Source organism: Anabrus simplex, chromosome 6 (assembly GCF_040414725.1).
Source record: "Anabrus simplex isolate iqAnaSimp1 chromosome 6, ASM4041472v1, whole genome shotgun sequence".
In the NCBI taxonomy this organism is placed as follows: domain Eukaryota; kingdom Metazoa; phylum Arthropoda; class Insecta; order Orthoptera; family Tettigoniidae; genus Anabrus; species Anabrus simplex.
In genome coordinates, this window is record NC_090270.1 from 273,966,323 (window position 1) to 273,985,462 (window position 19,140).

At 42.2% G+C, this 19,140-nt stretch overlaps 1 protein-coding gene across 2 annotated transcripts in view; it reads left to right on the forward strand.

Moving 5' to 3' along the window:
• LOC136875732 (multiple inositol polyphosphate phosphatase 1) overlaps positions 1–19,140 on the forward strand; it is a 278,272-nt gene that overhangs the window by 206,676 nt on the left and 52,456 nt on the right. For both annotated transcript variants that reach the window (XM_067149302.2, XM_067149304.2), the window contains exon 3: positions 10,181–10,315. In XM_067149302.2, the coding sequence (XP_067005403.2) occupies positions 10,181–10,315 (135 nt within the window). The remainder of the gene's footprint in view (positions 1–10,180; positions 10,316–19,140) is intronic.

The following is a 19,140-nucleotide window of genomic DNA, read 5'->3' on the forward strand; positions in this document are numbered from 1 at the left end:
AAGGAGATGTTCAATAAATTTCCAATTTCTTTGAAATCATTTAAGAAAAGGCTAGGAAAACATAGATAGGTAATCTGCAACCTGGGCGGCTGCCCTAAATGCAGATCAGCAGTGATTGATTGATGAACCAATCTGTGAATAAGAAACCCTGTCCCATAAGTATAAACCGTTTCAAAAGAGTATAATTAGTATGGTGGTGTGTCACATATAGAAAAACTAAATTTACTGCTCAGGTAGCGTGTTCTTGATATCGCCTTTATTTGTTTAACCACAGTTATTTACAAGTCCACTCGTGTTTGAATTTTTCACTAAATAGTTTTTACTCACGAACGTAATCGAACACGTAGCCCTCTGATACACCAATCTCTCGTACTCCAACACGACCTCCCACAGCACGGTATCGTTTCAGAACAGTTCACTTTTACAAGTAACTAAGCGTCGTTGAACTAGTCGTGCGAAGCGAAGCGAAAACAAGTTATTTTATTCCCTCTCCTCATACGAGGAGGGGCGGGCCATCAGCTCAACGAAGGAGCTCTTCGGCCATAGAAAGGAAAGAATCAATGAAGAAGATAAAGTGTAGGGGGTGTGTGTCGTACACACCAGAGGGGAAAATAGTTAATGAAGTTGGCGTAAAGGCACCGTCACAAGAAGCCGGGACCCAGGAAAGACCCGCAAAGCACCCCACGCAGACAAACCCCCACAAACACCATGGGAAGAGGGACGAGAAATTTATTGACTTATTGACGTATCTCGGGTGCGCAAGTCGAAATAGATACAATTTTACATAGAGTTACAAATTAGTTCACATATATTGAGCTGGAACAATGGGGGGGGGGGGGTTCGGCGGAAAGGTGGAGTAAGGAGTGGGATAGTATTGCGACATGAGGTAATAGAGGGTTGTGGTAATGTTAGTTATTGAGGTGGCGAGAAGGCGAAGTAGGTCCATGATGGGGAGGGGCGGTAGAAAAACGGGTGGCTGTGGGGCAGGTTGGTAGATGGCTTGCGGAGGTGGGGAGGGTGGCGGGGCGGGTGGTGAGCTAGCAGAAGAGGCAAGAGGAGGGGGGTAGTCGGTACGGGGTAGGGAGCGAGAGTGCTCCACGCGGTAAGTTCGCCTGCGAAATCGGACGCCGGTAGTGATGAGATGGTCGACGTCGGCAGCTGATGATAGTTGTAGGCGAACCATGAACGTCGGGCCGTTGGAGTTGAAGATACGGTACGCCCGACCGGCTGGGACGCCTGCACTTTGGAGATCTTGCAGTAGATCCTGTTCGCTGATGGCAGGGTCAATGCCCCAGATGACACAACTCCGGGATGGAGACGGCTGTTGGGCGACAGTAGAAGTGTTCTTGTTCCGGGGAAAGTGACTGAGCTGCGACGGTGGCATCCAAGAGGTTGGCAGGGGGGCTGCTGGGGACGGGGTAAATTAGGAGAGAGGGGGGTGGCAGGTATGGACATGATAGGGGAGGAGTGGCTAGTGGTAGGAGTAAGAGTAAAAGTGGACGGGGCAGTAGTGGCAGAAGTGGTTATGGTAGTGGTGATAGTGGTAGAAGTGACAAGCGTAGACGGGAATGTACGAGATGGGGGGGGGGGGGTGGAAACAGAGGGAGCACGGGAAGGATTAAAGAAGAGTTGACTTAATATGGACTCAGTAGGGCGGACCACGTCATAGGGCCGGCCGTCGATGGTTACACCTCTGGTTTGACAGGCTACTTGGTCGGTGACATCCCGGAAGGTGATGAGGATCTGCGGTGCAGGCCCAGAGGTGAAGTAATCCCGGAGTCGGATGACGTCGGCGACTGGACAGCCGGACTTGCGGAGTTCCATGAGAAGGTAGGAGTCCTCGAGAGAAATGTCCACATCCTTGATGAGGCTGTAACAAACCATGGTGGAGAGGGGAGGCGACAGCCAACTAGGCGTCTGCCCGTTTAATTATTCTTGGGCCGACTGAGCTGCAGCAGAGAAGAGTGCCACCCAGCCGAAAAAAGTGTGGACATGCGACGTACGAACTAGTCGTAATCGTCTGACGGACTCACGGACTCGCGACCGTCTAGTAACTGCTTGTGTTCACTTGCGACTGGCTCATGTCTAGAAAATGACACATTGTCGACTTTGCTCTTTATACAGTGGATAATTCTCGTACTTTCCACTTCCATATCAATCCGGGCGCTTGTTTCATTATGAACCAGCTTCTAGCTATTTCTAAGGATCTTCCTTCATGCGCCCTCAACAATTGGTCGGGGATATTGTTTTGTCTGCTGCTGGCCCCGCACACATTGTCGCCGCTGTGCCGATATTGGAACCATCTGCCGTCCACACTACACTCTCGGCCTTCATTGTTAGATTATTATTGTGATTCTGTAAACATTAAAAAATTAAAATATTTCACGAAAACATGGTAGGCCTAGTAATGGAATTTTTAAATTATATTTCTGAATTTGGTATACAAAAATCTGTAAATATAAGACTATTTTACTTTTCAAGCCACATTTTCGATTGTCGACCTTATTATTATTATTATTATTGTTATTATTATTATTATTATTAGTTGGAATGAAATGATTGTTAAATGTGCTACCACACCAACCCACAAATGCTACAAGAAGAACTGAAAATAAAGGAAGTGAGGTAATTTCAAGTCTTGGTCGGCGGATGCAGAATGGGTCTCGGCCTACAAGTGGGCACGGCTGGTCCGTGGTCCGACAGCTCTGCACTCTGACCGGCCAACTGAACAGAGGAGGGGTTGTCACGCCTCTACCGTGGCTCTACACCTGTGCATTCGGGAGACGGGGAGGGACTGGTCCTTACCGTCGGCTGTCCTGAGATTGGTTCTCCATGGTTTTCAATTCTCCTGCACTAAGGCGAATGCTGGGACAGTTCCTAGTATAGGCCACGATCGCCAACCCTCTCACCTTCACCACACATATCCTTTTCCGATACAAATCTCCTGTCATGAGAGACGGCGTCGCCGTCTAATAGGCCCGCCTCCCCCTTCAGTGGGGGGGGAAGGGGGAAGAAAAACAATTTAGTAATAGTTCAAGTCTTCCCTGAAAGCAATACCGCCAAGGAGCTCTGAATATACGATAAAGCGACATAACATTGTAAGCGGACGAGTGGTCAAGTGTTGAAGTAGCACGACTGGCAGATGTGCGGAAAATTAGTCTCATGGCCATTAGTGAGCCACTTAATTGTCAAACAGTACCGCAGGAGAGGGAGAAGAGCCTTGTTGAAGGTGGGAAGTCCTCGGCTCGCGTTCGCACGAGGTTTATTAATACCCACGAGAACGCTGTATCCGAACTTCATTTTCGATATCAGAAATCTCTTAACTCAGTTTCACTATTAATTTGTAATTCAAGGAGATAAACTGGGGAAAATATTCGTTTATAGGAAGAGGAGTTAGAGACTAGAATAATCTACCAAGGGAGATGTTCGAAAATTTTCAAATTAATTGAAATTGTTTAAGAAAGGACTTGGTAAACAACTGATAGGGAATCTGCCACCTGGGTGACTGCCTTAAATGCAGATCAGTGGCGATTAATGATTTTATTCCCTGAAGTCATAGGCTGTTCCTCGAGTAGTGTCCACAGTTGTAATACACGTGCAGATACAGAACCCCTTTTTAGATAAATCTCGATAAGAATCACAGACCCTTTGGCTGCTTCTTTTGTTGTTATGAAGAATAGCGCGATGGTTAGGCTCCTTCCCACTGTGTTTGATCAGACATACACAAATTAAACTTGGATGAATGATCAATGGACATATGTGGGATGTCGTAATAAAACTATCGATCTCACATTTATGGATTTCCTTCGTATCGGTAAATGCACTTTATGTGCCATTACTTTTAATACAGATGCATTCAATAATAATAATAATAATAATAATAATAATAATAATAATAATGTCATTTTGCTTTATGTCCCACTAACTACTTTTACGGTTTTCGGAGACGCCGAGGTGCCAGTAAAAGTACCGACACGAGGCTGACGTATTTTAACACCTTCAAATACCACCGGACTGAGTCAGGATCGAACCTGCCAAGTTGGGGTCAGTTTTGAAGTGGCAAAATCCTTGTTAAAAGTTGATTTGAATATAATCCATCCACTGCAGAACTAGCAATCTCTACTACCAGTGTCACTGTAGACATAACCATCTCCACAGTATCCAATAGCATTGTTGGATTACGGCCATGTGATTAGCTAACATCTGTGGCAGTATCGGCAACGATGACAAGTTTGGGTGTGGATATTTTGTGTTAATTTTCATCAAAATTGTTCAAAGACCAGTAAAAGAAGGAAAATTACATAATGTTAAGTCATTACTGATTAAGCACTTTGGTGATGAATGACAACGAAATTAAGATCTTCAGCACTACTACCTTATGATTTATCTTTAATTAGTAAATTAAACCTTATTTTCTGTTTAATCATGTCTGTCTGTTAGGTCATCAGCCCAGAGGCTGGTTGGATCCTCAAATAGCGCCCTCAAAGAATATGCAGTTATAGAAAAGTCGCAAAAACCAATGGCAGAGCCCAAATGAGGCGTACTAAGCAAGATGAGGTGTGAGGTAGTTTGCCATTACTTTCCTCACTGGGCCAGAATGTGCCACTGCAGCACGACTGACCCTATGAGCAACACCTTTCATAACACTCAGACACTAATTGTGCTTCGAATGTCATTATTCAGCACCACCCATACCCCAGCAACTTCCATATAGTCACAGCCATGGATGAGACTGGGACTTCGGTGGAAGCTACACTTTGCTCTAGCCTGTACCAAGAGATAGATACAAAAGTACTGAATCCAAGAAATGGCAACAGGCGGACGTTTAATCATACTATTGTAATTTACATTCCTCTCAAAATAAACTTAGAAATCTGATAGGACATCGATTCAACATGATTCATAATTAGGTTACATCCCTGAAAATCCACAGCCTGTTTCCAGTCATTCGACCGGGTCAGGAATGGAATGAATGGAGCCCCCATCTAGCAGCGAGGATAGGAAATGTGCCGGCTGCCGAAGCCTGTCGCACCTCTCTGGGGCAATGATAAATGACTGACAGATGAAATTAAATGTTAATGGAGAGTGTTGCTGGAATGAAAAATGACAGGGAAAACCGAAGTGTGCTCGGAGAAAAACCTGTCCCACTTCCGCTTTGTCCAGGAAAAATCCCACATGGAGTGACCGGGATTTGAACCATGGTATCCAGCGGTGAGAGGCCGACGCTCTGCCACCTGAGCCACGGAGGCTTTTACATCCCTGAATCATCAAAATTCACTGCAAAGACAACAATATCCACAGTAACAGCAAACCTAGTAATCTCAATGTTATAATCGGGTATAGTTCCACAACAATGAAACTTCTATTATTTAGATTGATGCTTTCATGGCCCGCAACTATTGACTTGATAATAAACCTTTTGGGCTTTTTTTGTGTCAAGAAAACGAGGTGTAGGGGTTAGTGTGATTAGCTACCACCCCCGCAAGCCCGGATTAGATTCCCAGCTCTGCAACGAAATTTGAAAAGTGGCACGAGGGCTGGAGCGGGTTCTACTCAACCTCGGGAGGTCAACTGAGTAGAGGGGATTCGATTCCCACCTCAGCCAACCTCGAAGTGGCTTTCTCGTGGTTTCCCACCTCTCCTCCAAGCAAATACCGGGGTGGTACCTAACTTAAGGCCACGGCTGCTTCCTCCCCTCTTCCTTTTCCATCCCTTTCAAGCTTCCCATTCCTCCATAAGGCCCCTGTTCAGCATAGCAGGTAAGGCCGCCCGGGCGAGGTACAGGTCATCTTCTCCAGCTGTATCTCTGAACAAATGTGTCATGCTCCAGGACACTGCCCTTGAGGCGGTAGAGGTGGAGAAGTGGGATTCCTTGCTGAGTCCGAGGGAAAAGCCAACCCTGAAGGGTAAATGAAGAAAGAAATTATGCAACAGGTTTTCAAGGAAAAACCTGTTTGATCTTTAAGTCGCTAGCTTAAACATGTAAAGTGACATCCATTTTTACTTTTAAAGACTACAGCTAGACCAAAACCACTTACATGTGTTACTGTCTGCAATTTTAGGATCGGACATGAAAAATGATAATTATATACATTCGCAAATAACATAACAATTATAGGCTACATGAATTATAGTCAATGCAACCATATTTACATTTAATTCGATTAGGCCCACATATATTATATTTTGTGTAATTAGAGATGTGTGATTAGGTATGTACAGTGACAACTATGCACGAACCATAATTACAAATACTATATTATGTACATCCACGTTATTCAAATGTTCTGATATTCCTGCCCATCACTTTTGAAAATATCATCCAGGTCTGCTCGTCTCGTCGAACAACCAACTGCTTGCTTCTAATAAAATGAGTAATATCAACGAGTACATAATTTTCCACCGTCGTACAATCAAGAAAAGTTTTCATAAAAACTGAAGTAAACATATGGAAATATAACCTAACTTAACAACTCATACTTACATTTCTTTATTTTTCGAAAATCATAACAAGACTTTGAAGGACTTTGCTGTCTGTAATTGAACGAGTGAGTGGAATAAGGATATTTTTTTTTAATGGGAAATTACTTTGAGATAGCTATTTTGTTGCCATTATTGTGTCTGCTATCCAATGAATGGAGAAAGTGGAATATTCCAATACACCTTCAATAATAAAATTGGCATTACAAATTTTGTTTTGAGAGAAAAAGAGAGAATATTGCAGGAATGTTATCCTTTTTCCACTCAAGATACATTATGGTTTTAGATGTTTAGAAATAGCGGGAGATTGGGTCGACAGTGAGAACTGGATTTGTTGACAACTTCTATAACAATGCAAGTTGGAGCTTCTGCAGAATCGCAGTTACACATTTATTAAGGCTGTTTTTGACACTCGCCATGAATGACGGATTCTCGGTCCCCAACCAATACTATCCGATTCGAGGACATAATTTTTTGTCCTGTGACAATAAGTTCTAAATCGTCAAAGTTCTTTAAATATTGGATCGGATTTATTCGCCAGAAGAGCATCATTAAAGCATTCGAACTGCAAGGAAACACAGAATCCCTTTTGTAGTCAAGAGCGTCCAAACCAACCAAGTGCTGAACTTCAAACATTGATGGCCTCGCTATTTCAAGACGACATCCAAGGACAAAGAGAGAAGTGGCTGTCCCTTCAACATTAGTAGCCTACATACATACATCTGGAGTACACTACTAAATTGAAAGAATATGTGAAGGCCCGTAAATTCATCGATGGTCTGGTGAACTGGACTTTCAAGCTAAAGAAATAATAGATGCGGTACTCCCGAAAGACAAAGCGAATAATGGGAAAGTCCCTATCAGTTCTAACAAGGAAAGTATCAGGTAGGAGAGGTCGACCGTGCGGTTAGGGGCGCGCAGCTGTGATCTCGCATTCGGGAGACAGTGAGATCGAATCCCACTGTCGGCAGCCCTGAAGATATTTTTCCGTGGTTTCCCATTCTCACGCAAAGTAAATGCTGGGGGTTTACCTTAATTAAGGCCACAACTGCTTCCTTCCCATTCATAGACCTTTCCTGTGTCGGTGTGACGTAAAAAAATAGCAAAAAAAAAAGGACAACGTGCGGAAAATCAGCCTCCAAATTTAACTGCAAGTCTCCGAAATCGTACCTGGAATCCTGGTACGTAAGCATGTAGGTGGCGCAGCTGTACATCACTGAGCCAGCTCGGAGTTGTGATGTGGCGGGACGTATATGCATGCAGTCTCTCGACCCGCTCTGAAGCTGTATTGTTTCACTCACTTGTCATTAATTTTATTACTCATTAACTGACAGCACTCGTATAAAGATATTTTGAGACATAACCGCTTACTACTAGAAGCCTACTGCAGTTACCTAATAGTATTTCAATACGACGTGTAGTTTGGGCTACAATCAGATTTTTCCGTTTTCCCAAAAACTTGGTACGGTAAATGGAATGTTATCCTTTTTCCACCCATCATCAGTGTCTAAAGGCAAAGCCTTGTCTATGCAACTATTCTTTCCTGTCCTCAGCTCCTCGCTTCATTCCATAATAAGAACCATAATGGAGACTGTGTGCTAAGTCTTGAAGGAAATTTTTCCTCGGTCGAACTCGGCCTTTCTTCCCCGTGACTTTTCCTTCCAGCAGATTGGTAAGAAAGGTGTTGTGTCTCAAGATGTGGTCAGTGAGTTTAGCTCTTTATATCGTCAAAATCGGTTCTCTCTTCCCTCGAATTTCTGTATAATTATAGCGCAAATACTGCACCTTCCAGCGATCTTTCCTCAAACTACTATACGCGACCCTTTTCTTGAGCACTGAGAAGTGCTGAATCCGTAGACCTCGGTTATCTTCGACATCCATATTGGCAACCTTTGAAACACAAACTATGAATCGCTTATGCATCGCTGTGCGACATCTGGCGTACACTTTACGAACTAGTACTGTTGTTGTTTACACAGCAAAGCCAAACTATATAATTCATGCTAGGATCATTATTCGCATCGAGAAATGTTATATAATGTTAAATAATGTATGTGTTACACAGTTGTTGGCGTAAGATAATACATGTTTAGAAACTTCATATCGATCGATCATATTATCGCTTCAATTCAGATTTCATTTCCATCCAGTTGGCAGTATAACCGGAACCGGTAGCGCTCCCTCCTTACTCCTCACCCCGTACAAATCGGGCTCAAGAAAAGGTTCGCGTATAATAATTTAACGTATGACGTTGTATGATTTCATAGCTGTTGACGCACGGTTTTTAGTGTCCACTTCGAGCCACCAGAGTGAGCTGCAGTCGTTGTCGCAAGTTTTCACTCCTGCTTTTCGCGATTATCTTTACAACCTATTTGCCTATATCATGCCCCGTGGTCGAGGGGTAGCGTGCCTGCCTCTTAACCGGAGGCCACAGGTTCAATTCCCGGCCAGGTCAGGGATTATTACCTGGATCTCAGGGCTGGTTCGAGGTACACTCAACCTACGTGATTATAATTGAGGAGATAACTGACGGTGAGTTAGTGGACCCGGTCTAGAAAGCCAAGAATAATGGCCGAGAATATTCGTCGTGCCGACTACACGGCACGTCGTAATCTGCAGTCCTTCGGGCTGAGTAGCGGTCGCTTGATAGTCCAAGGCCCTTCGGGGCTGTTGCGCCATGGGGTTTGGTTTATATCAAGCTTTTTTTTTTTTTTTGCTCACTCTAAAGACCTACAAATCCACTTGGTATGATTTTATTTTTACTTTTTTACAATTACGTTTGCGTCGCACTGAAAGGTTAAGGTCACCCCTTATTGAGCACACTATCGTTACACACTGTTTCTATTACACTCACGATAGCTGCTACAGTCGCTGACTCTACGACTGCCCTCAGTTCACAGAGTAGGGCCTTCACACACACAGCACTCTAAGCCAGTACACACAATATTCCGTCCCCGAAGGTACGCTGACTCCTGTCCAGCAACTCACTCGACACTCCGACGCAACAACAACCCCTCGTTCAGACTCCGATGGGACACTAGCGACAGCCAACAGCGCTGTGGCCCTCAGCCCAGCCACCGAGCCCCGACATACCGAGTGAACTCCTACTCCAACACTGTTTCTTTTATAATTGTCTTTCCGTTGCACCGACACAGATATGTCTTATGGCGACGATGGGATAGGAAAAGGCTAGGAGTGGGTGGGAATCGGCCGTGGCCTTAATTAAGGTACAGCACCAGCATTTGCCTGTTGTAAAAATGGGAAACCAGAAAATATTTTCGGGGCTGCCGACAGTGTGGTTCGAACCTACTATCTCCCGAATGCAAGCTCACAGCTGTGCACCCCTATCCGTACGGCCAACTCGCTCGGTATAACACTGACAGTCCCACACTGAGTGACTATTCACGGCTAGCCTATTGTTTATACCTCGGGTGATGTGTACCGGAATATTCGCGATGTGACTAGAGACGGAACAATCTCACAGAAATGTTTACGGAAACCAGACGAAGAGAACTGTACACGGGAAGGCCAGCCATGCCCTCCAGGCCGGCTGAGAGCTCCCTGGTCGGCTGACTCACTAGTCCTTTCCAGGAAGTACCGAAAGGGCCACGACATGGCTGGCACGTAACAGTATGTATGTATGTATGTATGTATGTATGTTAAACAATGACTAATTCATACATGTGTGTGTATGTTCCAGATTGTGAACCGGTACAGCTGTGGTTCTTGGGGCGCCATGGAACGAGGTACCCGAGTGCCGGTAACATCGCGGAATTGAGGAACCTGACGACACTGAGAGATCTGATCGTCCGTAACCATGAGACTGGGGCCAAGGGTAAGTGTGATAACCTGTAGAGCTTTAAGTAATGCGTATACATAGGAGATAACCAGTAGTCCAATAATTCATGTAGTCCGTGATTTAGTTGGAACAAAATATTTACAGGAACTCACCTTATTAATTCAGCAATTTGCAAATGGACTCGTTTTGGGTGTCATTTTTCCGGCAAGTTGTTTCATCAGCTGAACGTTTCTCCTTTCGTAGCCATGACTTGACACATATGGTTGTGGGTCAAATATATGCACAGGAGGTCCAACGCTGCTTATGAAAATAAGTCCGCTTGATCTTGCAACTAGCAGCCTATTTCTCTTTTCGGCGTGGATCTCATTCATGGTACTGAAAGCTCTTTCAGCTTCTGCTGAAAAGATGGAAATGGTCTTGATTAAAGGCATCAGCTCCACTGGAATTTCCTTGGTCTCGACATACTTTCTAAAAGCATTAATGTACCTCCTCTTGTCTGACATGTGGAAAAAGTCACAAAGGTTACCAACACTCATCACCATAGCAGATATCCAAAGTAGAAGTGGAGGTTCGATATTAGTCCGCTACAGTACACTCATGACGTTTCAGCGCTATGTATAGATTATAAGATATTCTTACTGAATGTAAAAATGTTACGTCATTCTAAAGTGGGAAAATATTTTCGGAACGGCGTTCCGGCCTTTTCCGGTCCAACTAAACCACTGCACGTAGTCACACAACTGTGTATGGGTAGAGGCATGATTTTTCGCATGAATTATAAACGCGGCAAAACATATTTTGACGCGATTTTGAGGTATCATAAGTAATCATATGAATCTGATTTTAAAAAATGGTGATATTATATTTGCGAATTACAGTGATTGAAAATCCTAGGATCAAAATGCGAGATGGCATTTCAATTTTAAAAATAAACCACAGGAAATAAATATAAAATCACTGAAAAGATCACAGATGCAATCAGAATCCTAGGGCCACCTACAGTATATAGTATATAGAATGGATAACAACAGGCTGACAAAGAAACTTCTAACAATAGCACTATCCATGGAAAACCACAACAGTGTACAAGAAATTGGTATTACAGATGAAATAATTCAAGAACGAACAACGTTTAGAAGCATAGTAAGCAACAAACATAAATGTTCAGAGAAACCTAAAAGAAAATGTACAGATGGACAGAAGAACGAAAAAAGAAACTCAGAGAACGAATGAAGAGATAATGGGAAGAAGAGGAGAAACATTGTGCTAAATAAGCTCAAACGCGCTCCTTAATTGGCTATAACAAATTAATAATAATAATAATAATAATAATAATGGCGTGTGGCGTCCTCGCGTCTGTGAGGATGGGGCCCTTCTTAAGATGAAATCTAATGTTGAAATGAAATGTCGTATGGCTTTTGCGTGCCGGAATATCCCAAGACGGGTTCGGCTCGCCAGGTGTAGGTCTTTCTACTTGACGCCCTTAGGCGATCTGCGCGTCGTGATGAGGATGAAATGATGATGAAGACAACACATACACCCAGCCCCCGTGCCAGGGAAATTAACCAACGATGGTTAAAATTCCGGGACTCCTGTGACCAAAGGCCAGCACGCTAACCATTTAGCTATGGAGCCGCATAAGAGAGCTAACCGTTACGCTGCGGAGGCGAACAATTCTCAGGTGAAAAACCACACGATCCCATCCTGTCTTAAACTAGCCTAACCTAAAAGTAACCTTCAACTAATTAGTATGCTTTTTATGAATAGTGAAAAGAATAACTGCACACGTGGAATGAAATAAAAACACTCTGTCAATACAAGTATTGTTCTCACTTACATAATATAACACAAAACGGGCAAAAAGGAGAATAAGCGTGGAAAGTGTGCCATGTGACAATGACAAATAAACACTCGGTTTAGCACCATAAACATGGTCAACGTTGACTGCGTTACCATGACAACAAGCACGCCATTTCTCACATCAGCGCCAAGTTAATAACCTCAAATCCATCAATCTTCATAATTTCTTTTCTGAGGTGTTAAATATCTAGATGTGATGTCATTCGCTTGTAGTTTATTTCCCGCGGACAGTGAATATAATTTGCTTCGTATCCATAATACCACATTGCATTTTATTTACATGTTGACATCAGTGTCACCCAGCAACAGTCTGATGTATTGTACGCGAACCTTTTCTTGAGTCCTGAACTCCATCGTGGATAATGGGAACTAGGGCTCAAGAAAAAGTTCGCGTACTAATCGCGGCTATCAGGCGAGGTAATGACAGTTCCTAGACAACCCCACGTGGCTCTTGTCATGTGCTCGGAAGTAGCCCGGTCATTCTCCAATCAACTTGAATACTGCGGATGGATACAGGATGTTCTTTGTTTATATCAGTTTCGGTTCTTTAGATGACAGCAAAATACAAAGTGGAGACTGTTGCTGGTTTATGAGATTGTACTGCCCCCATTATTGCCTAGCTAAGCCCAGCCAGTGAGCGAGAGATCCCAAGGGGGACCGTTCGTTCATTGGCTACTGTTTTCTAGAGGCATTTAAGGGAAAAGAAGGGTTGATGACCAAGCCAGAAAAATAAATTTTAAAAACAACACTCTGACATTTATTAACACAAGCAGATCACAAATAAAAATATTCTTGCTGATATTACTTTCTTTTACATTGAACTTTCATAACATCCATTTCTTCCTCAGTCTTTGAGAAGCACGTATTTCTTAATGGACAGCCTTACTGGTCTGTAACGAAAATCAAAGAAAAATTAGGCCTACCGCCTTTTAAAAATCAAAATATTCGGCTGAAAGAAATTCAAAAAAAACTTAAAGAGGTTCACAAAATAGCTCGATAACTGTCTTGCTGATATTTTTACCATAAAGTAGTTAAAGGCTTCATGACTTTAAAGTAGCCTCAACACGTGGTTTAAGTTGAATTCTACTAAGTTTTATCATTTAAAGTATTTACCATTGGTCAATAACACCAGTATAAGCTTTAATGGAAAATCGAAATTAATTTCAAAGACTTCGAAATTAATTAATTATTATTCTTATCATTATTATCAATCTCTCTCCTTATCTAATTAACACGTCCTTCACCATCACACGATCGTGTTTCTAATTAATTTCTCACTGCATTATTCACTTAGCGATTGTCATTTACATTCCAAATCATTATTTTTCCAATTAATTATTTTGACTCCTTATCACCAGAATTCAAAGTAATTATGCAGCTAGTGAACATCTACTTCTGATCTTTGCGTGGCATTTATATTTCAAATTAATTTTGAAATATTTCAAAATTCAAATATAAATGTGTTAGAAAACTTTGTTATCCACGTGTGGGCTAGTTAATAAGAGTTTACTTTACAAATCGATTGCCTTTGTGAAAATAACGAGATGATCTTTCCTTTTAAATCACGTTCATCAACAAAAATAAATCCTTTCCTAATCTTCCTCGACTTAAACTTATCAAATTTTCCCTTAAGGGCACGAAAATCACTTCTTAAGGTAGCACACAACGATGAATGTAATCTGCGTCGCCACAAGTACACGACCAGATCAAGTTAAATAGAACAAACATGATAGGCCTACAAGAAAAATACACATATTTACACACACACACACACACACACACACACTCATTCATACTGGGAAACACGTATTTTATATACATTATTTACATCGAATCCTGTTCCTGCAAGTTTACTTTTGACTTTTAAGAATGGTCAGATCACGTCATATCCAGTAGGAGATAATTTGTGTACAGAAATTATTTTTATCATTAATAGTGACTAGTGATCGAAGTTAGGGATATCACTTGGGTAAGACTATGCTTCTCATACAGATGGAAATCATCTAACTTTCAAATCATAATCGAAGATTCCAATAAAATCCGTAATCACTACCAGCACATGGGTTACCAGTTGAAACTATCGCGTCCGTGAGCCTCAATCGATCGCATTATTATTATTATTATTATTATTATTATTATTATTATTCCCTATCCGTGAAATACACACGCAACACGTGCTCCAATAATAATGATTTATCTTGCGCTCCCAATAACACAAGAACAAGTCAATCATCATAAATAACTCATCCAATAACTCAATTACCTAACAAATATCCCGCAGGATTGGTCATATTCCGGACACTTCATAAACAGAGCACATTCAATCTCACATATAAGGAATCTACTGTAAAGTTATGGCTCACGAGCGTTTAATTCTCTTTTACCCGATCTTTAGTCATTTTTATTATTATTATTTTTTTTTGCTATGGGCTTTACGTCGCACCGACACAGATAGGTCTTATGGCGACGATGGGATGGGAAAGGCCTAGGAGTTGGAAGGAAGCGGCCGTGGCCTTAATTAAGGTACAGCCCCAGCATTTGCCTGGTGTGAAAATGAGAAACCACGGAAAACCATTTTCAGGGCTGCCGATAGTGGGATTCGAACCTACTATCTCCCGGATGCATTTTTATTATTAATCAAGGGATTATTACATATACTGATCCTCGTGAAATATCATAAAATCAGATGACTCGATCCTACGGAATGCAAGTGATCTTGAAAAGACTAGGTTCGACCCTATCTCACAAAATGTACACGTAAATTCAAGTCCGATAAATTTCAACATTACAAAAAGTAGATTTATCGCGTGGTCAGTGATTATTAGATATTTGGCTCATAAGCACGGGAAATCATCCAAAAACAAACTACGTGTGTACTCTAACAGGTTCAAAATTTCATTCACACATGTGACTCGTCTACCACAACACCTTAAGAATTGGGAAAATGAAATGCTTCTAACTACAACAAAGCTAATAGCTCTACGATTTAAAGAAGAAAGACCTCTAGTTTTACAAAAGATGAGACAGAAATTAAATGAAAATGGTACTCAAGTTTTAGATGAGGTTCGATCCCAGGTAGCAGTCAATCATTCCAGCATTTCCCCGGTCAGTTTCCTTCCCATGACCAGAGACGCCTCACATTTTAGAGATCCATGGAGACTTGGTAGTCGATGTCTCTCGATGAAGTTGAGTTACAGATGATTGTAGAATTATCCATGTTGGTGTACTGCAGCTTTCAAGATGACTTCTGTTAAGTTCCGGACGTAAGCTGTAACTGTGATGGCAAGAATAAATATGGGCACAAACACACGCAGAATTTTGATTATTCTTCTAGATAGTCACTTAACTTGGATTTTAAGATGATTTTTACTCCGTAGGAGTTAGCTAATTAGTTCACTATATTGTTGGCAGAACGGGCGTCTGCTTGCGCTGAAAATTATTCCTCCACGTGGTCGTAGCAAGTACAGAGAATGCAGAATCTTCAAAATGCAGCGTATAGTAGAACATTCAGAGCATAGTAGAGCAGAGAGCGATTTGCTCGGAACGAGGCTTTTTATATTCTCGGCTTGGGAGGCGTGCACTCCAACTAGAACTGTAATTGGTCGTCAGGTCTTCTTTAATTAGCTCAGACTATTCTGGAACCAGGCTGTCTGTCGTTCGCGCGTGGCAGGTAGTGCATGGACACGTCACGTGATGTGCCTTGGCCTTGTCCTTGCCGAAGCCCAGTCAATACGTCGCCCCTCTGAACGACGAAAAAAACTGGTTCTCAGCTCGCCACACTACTTCCCAAATGACAAGTTACAGCTCCAGGCAGACAATAAAAATTTTAATATCCACTTGTTGGAAATATACTAAATATCGCCAAATTTGACGGGGACAGTACTGCATCATCGTAACGAAGCTTTCACGATGACTGTAAACAAATCACAATCGCTGGAAGCAGCAGGGATTAATTCGGGAACTCCGTGTTTTTCCGTAGTTAATTTATTGTAGCTTCCTCCAGGGTTGGAACTGGAACCTCAGAGGAATTTAAACATGTGATTTCAGACAAGAACTCAAGCTAATAAATTCCTCACAAATCCTCTCTTAAAGGAAAAACATTTGAAAGCGTTCATTCCTTCCGTGGCTATATATAAAATAGGTGTTATCAGAGGGGTTGATAAGGATTTGTCGGTTGAGGAAATTTGTACCGTTGCTGAGTCGACAGTCCCTATAGTGAGTGTGCAGCGTATGAAACGACGCACTGTAAAGGATGGCCAGGTCATTTATGTTCCTACTGGAACCATTAAACTTACCTTTCGCAGCCAGACTCTCCCTTCCATTTATCGCGTTCGTATACAGGTTGACCCATTTGTCTTCCTCCCAACGATCTGCAGGCGATGTCAACGTTATGGCCACACTAGAAAAAATTGTAAGGCTCAACATTCTCGATGCGCTAATTGCGCACAAGATCATGAATCTTCCGACTGTACGAACTCTACCAGATTGTGTCTTAATTGTTCAGGGGAACATTCCGTAGGCTCTCTCCAATGCCCTGAACATAAGAGGCAACAAGAGCTGAAAAAAAAAGCAGGCTTTGGAAGTTTCTACTTTCTCCTCCGAGTCCTTTTTGCCTCCGACAACCAATCGATTCCACCCCTTGAGGTCCCTACCACAATTTCCTCCTCTTTCGAAGGCTGCGCCGGATATTCAGCCCCCGCAGCCGAGAAAACGTAAATTTACGGTAGTTGTCTCCTCATCCCCCCCCCCCAAATACGGATCGATCGCCAGGTTATGACGTCCAGGGATATCGCGAAATACTCAAAATGCCTCCCTCTGTTACACCGGCAAAATCTCCTACAGCCTCTGAATCTGGAACGAACAGTTCGGCTCCTTCTAGGCAGGTTGCTTCGGCTGGCACCTCACAGCCAGAAAAATCCCGGTCTTCGAACCCGCTTTTGGCACTCCTTCCAACCATTTCAGACAAACTAGCTGTGTATGCTAGGGCAGCAGAGAGCGATGCAACATGGTCAAAAAGACTCCTCACATTGCGGGAGGAAGTTGTGGCACTCTTACATAAATTAGCAGCTTCTGAGCTCTTCCAGGAGATGTCTCCTAGGGCATGACCATAGTATAGTACCCAAATAACACGTACTCCTTCCGCTAATTGCTGTTTATCACAATCATATCATTTCATCACCAATTTGCAGTACCTAACTAATTGAAGTGTTGGATTCTCGATCCCTAGACGGTAGTAGCCTTATTGCATTTCTTTTCTGACACCCAACTAGTCCAGTAGGTTATGTCCTTTTCCCTCTTCCTTAGGTGTTGACCCGGTCAGTGTGTGATTGGTAGAAAGTTGCCAAGTTTCGGTCGCTCTGGCGTGAAGCTTAGTACCCTTGTGTTTTTCCTGTGTAGTAGCTTTGTTGTTTCATGTCTATTCCCACCCCACCCCCCACCCCCACCCCCTCTTGTATTACACTTAACACTTTCTGTTTCTGCCTCCTCCATACTGTGGGTTTGATTTTAGGTTGCGTGGCTGGGTATACCGCTCTCAGGCGAAGCCCATTAAATTAAGTTATCAAGAACAAGAATAAGAATTTAAACATGTACAATTGTGTGTAATATTGTTTATCCGTCGGCCGTGGTTTATCCTACGGTACTGGATTAATGATTGCGCAGCTGGAAAATATGTACAGTACGCGAAACTTTTAGTGATACTTCGGCTCCCTAGTGCTGAATCGGTAGACCTCGGTTATCTTTGAGATTCGTAGTAGCAACCTCTGACACAAAAAATATGAAAGCATTATGCATCGCTGTGAGACATCTGGCAGTATAATTGCAACACTTTAAATACTGTTGTTATTTACACAGCAAAGTCAAAATATAGGTTAAGCTTGAATATAGGCCTAAGTGAGGAAAATAAAGGTACCTACATCACAGGAACAACCTAGGACTCCTACACGGAAACAACACGGCTTATTAGAAAATTCATATTGATCGATCATACTATCGATTCAATTCAGATCTCATTTCCATTCAGTTGGCAGAATTACCGAAACCAGGGTAGCTCCCTCCTTACTCCTCACCCAAGTAAAACGGAGTATCACTTAAATTTTCGCGGACTATACAAAGTTGAGGAATCAATATCGATAGGCCTAACTCGCAAAAAAAAAGTGTTACTAAGCAGAAGAAAAACAAAATGCAAATATCCACAGCCAGTTCCCAGTCATTCGAACAGGTGAGGTGGGAGGAGAATTTTGCTATCACACTGAGGTGAGATTGCTCTGTTATCTTACTGTTCTGAGGGGCCCGATTATCAATATAGTGGTAGTGAGGGTGTTCAAGAATAATACAGATACCCTCAGCTATCGTCGTAGGTACATACGAAGCAGAGATAAAATAGTATACAATAATATTTGATAGCTCAAACATATACGTGGTAGAAGAAGCAGCACGATATAATAATCATAATAAGAATAAGAATAATTTACAGCAGAATTTGCGCAGTGAGGAGGAATAGGACCACGAGAAAGTGACAGGAACAAGAAAATCTCGAATTTAACAAAGCAAACAGGATATGTATTTAACAGATAATAAAAATAGTAAACATTTTTCAACAAGTTTAGTAAATCGCAGACAAGAGTTTGCTAGACTGAAATATATAGAGGAAACCTTGAAAGACAAGGAAAATGTGCCACATTTACAATATAAAACATCAAAACCGTATGAATAAGTATAAAGGGTACAATGAAGAATAATATAAGTCGATATAGAGGAAGCAACCTGAAAGAAAAAGTGAAAAAAAGGAAAAAGGATAAAAATGAAGTAGGGATTGAACTGGGAAAGGGATTCTCTTCGCCGGGTGAAGTTACGCTGCAGAATGTGTTAAATAAACATTATACCAAAAGGTAACGATGGTCCAAGGAAACAGATATTGTGATTTCAAAATTCCATTGTCCGTAGTACAGTTCGTATTTCAAAGGTTTTAGTCGAAATAACGTCTTGCATATATATTTGAT